Raw genomic sequence first — 5,279 nt, 5'->3', positions numbered from 1 at the left:
TCTGGGCTTATCTGGGGAGGCAGGCGTATGCCTGCACCAGCTAATCTTCTCCTTGCCGTAGCCCCGGATTCCACCATGACGTCCCCCGAGCCCAGCAAGGCTTCCCCGAAGGAGCCGGACGTGGAGCCGGAGCAGCAGGTGGGTACAGGCCAGACCCTTGGGCAGCCTCTGCCCATCCCTGCACCCCCGCGCGCTCTCCCTTCTAGGCGAGGAGCTCTGGGGTCTCAGCCCTTCACCTGAATACCCCGGCAGCCCAAGCTGGGAGAAACGGCGCGGTGACCCGAGACGTCCGCTCGTAGCCAACCTGGCCGCGGCTGCACTGATGCCCGTGGGAGGGCACTTGTCAGTGCAAGCTGGAGCTGGACTGGCATGAGTCCTCCTGCCTGGCAGACCCGGCGCAGCAGCACTGGCTTGACCAGCTTGCCCCGGGTGATGCTGTACATTGGTGTACCTGGCCCCCAGTTTAGGAGCAGACAGACGGGCCCTTATGCAGAAGCAGTTGCACATGGGGGGCAACTATTATAGTATCTCGCCACTAAGGGGCATTGGGGCAGACCACAGCCCCTACACCTCGAGCAAAGCCTCCCGTGGCTAGTAAGGTGCTCTGCTACGTGCCAGACTTACAGGCCCCCGATTACCTGCACCCCACGCTGGGGCAGGGAGTCTCTGCTCCCTGGGGGCTGATTAGATCGGTGGGGCATCCCCTGCCTGCCAGGTGTCGGGTCCAGGCGAGGCTGCTCGTGGCCGTGGCTGTGGCCCATGCAGGGCCCCGCTAACCCCTGGCTTCTCCCCAGCAGAACCTGGCCAGTCGCGTGGCCAGCCTGCCCCTGGTGAGCTCGGCCTACGACATGGTCTCGGCGGCGTACGCCTCCACCAAGGACAGCCACCCCTACATGCGGTCCGTGTGCGACGTGGCCGAGAAAGGCGTGAAGACCCTCGGCGCCGTGGCCGCCAGTGGGGCCCAGCCCCTCCTCGCCAAGCTGGAGCCACAGAGTGAGTTGTGGGGGGTCCTGGCGGCTGCGCTTGCTGCAGCTTGCCAGGGGCTGAGCTCCCTGCTGCTGCAGCCGGCTGCAGGGTCCTCAATGCGTCTGCCGAGGCGGCTGCGTCCGCCGGTGGCTTAAGCTCTGGGGCAGCCTGTGATGGCCCCTCCGTGCTCAGCATCAGGCGTGAGCATCCCCCGCTCTCTGCTGCTTTCCAGCCCTGCTCCCCATTCCCAGCTTCGGCTCCTTTTGCCCTTGAGCCCTGCTTGGAGACTCCTGGGGTCCTGGCTCCCGGGGCAGCATGGCTGGGGCTCCTCTCAGCCCCTTGGGGCAGCTAAACCGCTTCTCTCCCTCCTGCAGTCTCGTCGGCAAATGACTACGCCTGCAAGGGGCTGGACAAGCTGGAGGAGACGCTGCCCATCCTCCAGCAGCCCACAGACAAGGTGATGTCCCTGCTCCTGCCACAAGAGAGGTGGGTGGGATGCCCTTAGGGCTGGGTGACCAGAGAAGGTGCTCCGGTGCCCAGCATCTGGCTGTGGGGGCACGGGCAGCCTGGGAGCATAGGGCAGGAGAAGATGCCCTGGTTTGTGCCTGCGAGGTAAGGCGTGAGCAGGACCCAGGGCAGGGCTGCACTGCTCAGCACCCAGCCCTGCGCCCTCCCTGACCTGGAGATGGGGCTCTGCAGTGCCCCCCTCCATCTCCCGCGATGCCTGTCTCCACCCCCAGCCACCCTCCATCTCCCCCCTGATGCCTGCCTCTACCCCTCTAGATCCTCTCCGACACCAAGGAGCTGGTGACATCCACGGTGACGGGCGCCAAGGATGCCCTCTCCAGCAGCGTCAGCGCCGTGAGCAGCCGCATGACCGGCGCGGTGGACTTCAGCAAGGGTGCCGTGCAGGGCGGGGTGGAGCTGACCCGGGCGGCTGTGGCCAGCGGCATGAGCACGGTCATGGGCTCGGCCATGGGGCAGATGGTGGCAAGTGGCGTGGATGCTGTGCTGGGCAAGTCGGAGGAGCTGGTGGATCACTACCTGCCCATGACCGACGAGGAGCTGGGTGAGCAGCGGTGGGGGGGGTGGCTCTGTTTCCTGGACGGGGTGGGGGGTGCAGTCTGCAAGCTGAGACAGGGCTGGGATGGCTCCAGCCTGGGAGATGCTCCTGATGCCGGGAGGTGCAGCTCATCCTCCCCATGTGGTAGTTGGGGGCTCGAGGAGCCCATGCCCTGACCATGGGGTGCAGCAGGAGGAGGAGGAGGAGGAGGACACAGACAGGGGCATCATGATCTGGGGACCAGCTTTTCCGCCCGTAGCTCTGTGCTCCAGGGAGAGGGACGCTGTCACCGCTGCCACCACCGACCTCCCCCTATTTGTGCCGTCTGCTCTTTGCTTCCAGCCAAGCTGGCCACAGCAGTGGAGGGCTTCGACGTGGCCTCAGTGGAGCAGCAGAAGCAGCAGCAGAGCTACTTCGTGCGCCTGGGCTCCCTGTCCAGCAAGCTGCGGCACCGGGCCTACCAGCACTCCCTGGGCAAGCTGCGGCGCATCCGGCAGAGCACCCAGGAGGGGCTGGCCCAGCTCCACCACACCATCGAGCTGGTAGGGATGCCATGCTGCCTGGGCATGCCGGGGTCCTGCCCAGCCACCATCCACCGGGAGGCAATCCTGCCGGCCCCCGCCCAGGCGTCTGACCCAGCCGGTCTCTTCCCCTCCCAGATGGAGCACATCAAGCAGGGGGTTGATCAGAAGGTCCAGGGCGGACGGGAGAAGCTGCAGCGGATGTGGCTGGAGTGGAGGCAGACGCAGTCCGGCGCAGGCCAGGACAAGGAGGCGGACAGCAAGGCCGTGATGGCTGGGCAGTCGGAGGTAGGTGGTGACATGGGCTCTGCTCTGCCAGCCTGGCCCTTGGCCTGGGGGAACCGGCCGCCTGACCTGGCCCTGTCTCCTCCTAGCAGGTGGAGTCTCTGGCCCTGGCCATGTCCCGCAGCCTCACCCAGCAGCTCCAAGCCACCAGCCAGACGCTGGCATCCAGCCTCCAAGGCCTCCCCGCCGGCATCCAGGACAAGGTGCTGCAGATGCGGCAGCAGGTCGAGGAGCTCCGCGCGGCCTTCTTGGCCGCCGGCTCCTTCCAGGACCTGCCGGGCAGCGTCCTGAGCCGGAGCCGGGAGCGCGTGGCCCGAGCCCGCGAGCTGCTGGACGAGCTGGTGGAGCACGTGGGGCAGAGCATGCCGCTCTCCTGGCTCGTGGGTCCCTTCGCCCCGGGTGGCAGACAGCCAGAGGACATGGAAATGGAGTAGTGTCCAGCCAGCCCCCAGGCCACTTGCCCCGAGTGCCAGGCCCTGTCTCTCTTACCCGGCTCTGCGTCCCTAGCTCTGCGTTCCTGGCATTTCTTGCCTTGCTCTTGGGTGTCTTTGTATGGGGGGGGGGTGGCATATCACTGCGTGCAGCCCAAATTCAGCCTGCTCTTCTATAACCTGCTCAGACCCGGCACCAGACCAGCTTGTCCCCCCACTGCCTACATCCCCGAGGTGCAGGTTGGGGGTGGGACAGCCAGGCTCTTCTGAGGCTCTGAGCACCTGCGACCCTCTTCCCACTAGCGATGTCTGAACAGGCCTGGGCTCCCTTGAGCTACTGCCAGGCTCCAGGCTCGAGCATTTGAGCGTGGGGGGAGCTAGGCCCATCGGATAAGCACCGGGGCTCCGTAGAGTGAGGTAGGACAGCAGGGCCCTGGCCAAGGGATTTTTGACCCAAGGGGGTGTTTCACGGGAAGTTTTCCCTGCCCTGCCCCTAGGCCACAAAGATGCTCCTGAAACTGATGTCGGGCTCGGACGCTGTGTGATGCCCTGGCGCCCCCAGCACTCGGCTGCCAGACCTGTGCCCTCTGCCCAGCCAGCCCCTGCCCGGGGACGAGCACATCCTGCAGAGCAGCCTCGGGGCAGTGGGGCTGAAGAAAGCCAGAGGGCAGGGAGCCGGTGCAATCCCACGTGCCACAGCTCTGACTTGCACGTTGCAGCATTTAACCTCTCCAAATAAAGCCTTGGTTTGCATTGGAGCTGCAGCCTCTGGTGTGGTGTGTCGGGCTCCGGTAATGGCTTCCCCTCTCCCGGGGCAGACCGGCCTGGTCACCCCATTGCTCAGCCAAGGCTTACAGGGGTGGGTTTCCCTCCAGCACCCAGCCCCTCTCCCGCGGCTCCTGCCGGGCTGAGGTCTCCTTGGCTCCAGTGCTGGTCCCCGAGGAGACCAGGGTCTGGAGCACCCCTTGCTGGTGTCACGGTGAGCCCGTTCCAGGCTGGCAGTGCTGAGCGCTCCTGCCCCTCCAGCTCCTTGCTGTAGAACTGAGCCCGTGATGCCCCCCACAGCCTGGCCCCTGGGGAGGCATGGCCCAAGCCGGGTAGCCCTTCCTCATCCGCCACGGCTCCATCGATGCCCCTCCCCACTGTATCACCCTCCCGGGCTGGTTGCGCTACAGCTCAGCCCTAATCCAGCATGCCCAGAGGGCAACTTCCAAAGCCCCCCGGGTGCCTGCCGCCCACATGCTTGGGACACCCCTGAGCTGGAGGAGGACACACAGTGCCCTCCACGGTGCAGCTAGTGCCAGATGATGGAAGTGCCCAGCAGAGCAGGGGCAGGAAGGGGCTCTGCCCTGCGGGGCTGTGACCGGTCCCTTCGAGAAGGGGCAGCTGGGGATGGGGGCTGCTGCCCAGGCCCCGGGTGGAGGTGGCGCTGCCCCAGCCGGGGCGAGGTCACGGCGCTGAGGTCACAAAGGCACCACAGAATATTGCCAGCATCTGCCCGCGGGCCGGGCGCAGCCTGGGGAGGGCTGGAGACACCGCCAACCCCACTGGGGACGCCACCTCCTCCGCGGGCACTGCCACCGCCCGCCCCACACACAGAGACCATGGCAGAGCGTGAGTAATCCTGTCCCCTCTGCAGCAGCCTGCCCTCTCGGGACCACCCCGCCTGCCCCCAGCCCCATGGTCTGTGGAGCGGAGGGCACTGGCCAGGCACCAGTGTCCTTGAGCTGGTGCGATGAGGCTGGGGATGGCAGCACTCAGGGGCTGTTTGATTCCCGGCTGAGCCCCAGGCTGCTTGGCGGGCGGGTGGCGTGGCCCCAAGACATGCTGGGAGGATGCCCAGGGCTGACAGGTCGCCAGCTCTTCCTGCCCTGTCCCCCCAGCAGCCCTCGATGCCCCCCTGCTGCCCAGCGATGACAGCCTAATGGCAGATGCCACCGACATGGACCCGACACTCGTGTTCGACCAGGAGGAGCAGGTGGGGCAGTGCCGCCCTGGCATGGGGCTGGGGCT

General features: G+C 66.5%; 1 protein-coding gene across 6 annotated transcripts in view; it reads left to right on the top strand.

Moving 5' to 3' along the window:
• Positions 1–4,024, top strand: part of LOC109294873 (perilipin-3-like) — an 18,689-nt gene extending 14,665 nt beyond the window's left edge. For 3 of the 6 annotated variants that reach the window (XM_019513414.1, XM_019513415.1, XM_019513410.1), the window contains 7 exons: positions 62–138; positions 795–993; positions 1,341–1,423; positions 1,750–2,035; positions 2,372–2,571; positions 2,689–2,838; positions 2,925–4,024. In XM_019513414.1, the coding sequence (XP_019368959.1) occupies positions 76–138; positions 795–993; positions 1,341–1,423; positions 1,750–2,035; positions 2,372–2,571; positions 2,689–2,838; positions 2,925–3,269 (1,326 nt within the window). In that variant the 5' untranslated portion in view covers positions 62–75 and the 3' untranslated portion in view covers positions 3,270–4,024. Of the gene's footprint in view, positions 1–19; positions 139–794; positions 994–1,340; positions 1,424–1,749; positions 2,036–2,371; positions 2,572–2,688; positions 2,839–2,924 lie in introns of all 6 variants that reach the window. The other 3 variants (XM_019513411.1, XM_019513413.1, XM_019513412.1) reach the window with 3 other exon arrangements.
• Positions 4,025–5,279: the final 1,255 nt, after the last annotated feature.

Source organism: Gavialis gangeticus, unplaced genomic scaffold, assembly GCF_001723915.1.
Source record: "Gavialis gangeticus isolate Ggan-Ray unplaced genomic scaffold, GavGan_comp1, whole genome shotgun sequence".
NCBI classification, from domain to species: domain Eukaryota; kingdom Metazoa; phylum Chordata; order Crocodylia; family Gavialidae; genus Gavialis; species Gavialis gangeticus.
Note: the sequence above shows the minus strand (reverse complement) of the source record. Positions and strands in the feature narration are given on the sequence as shown.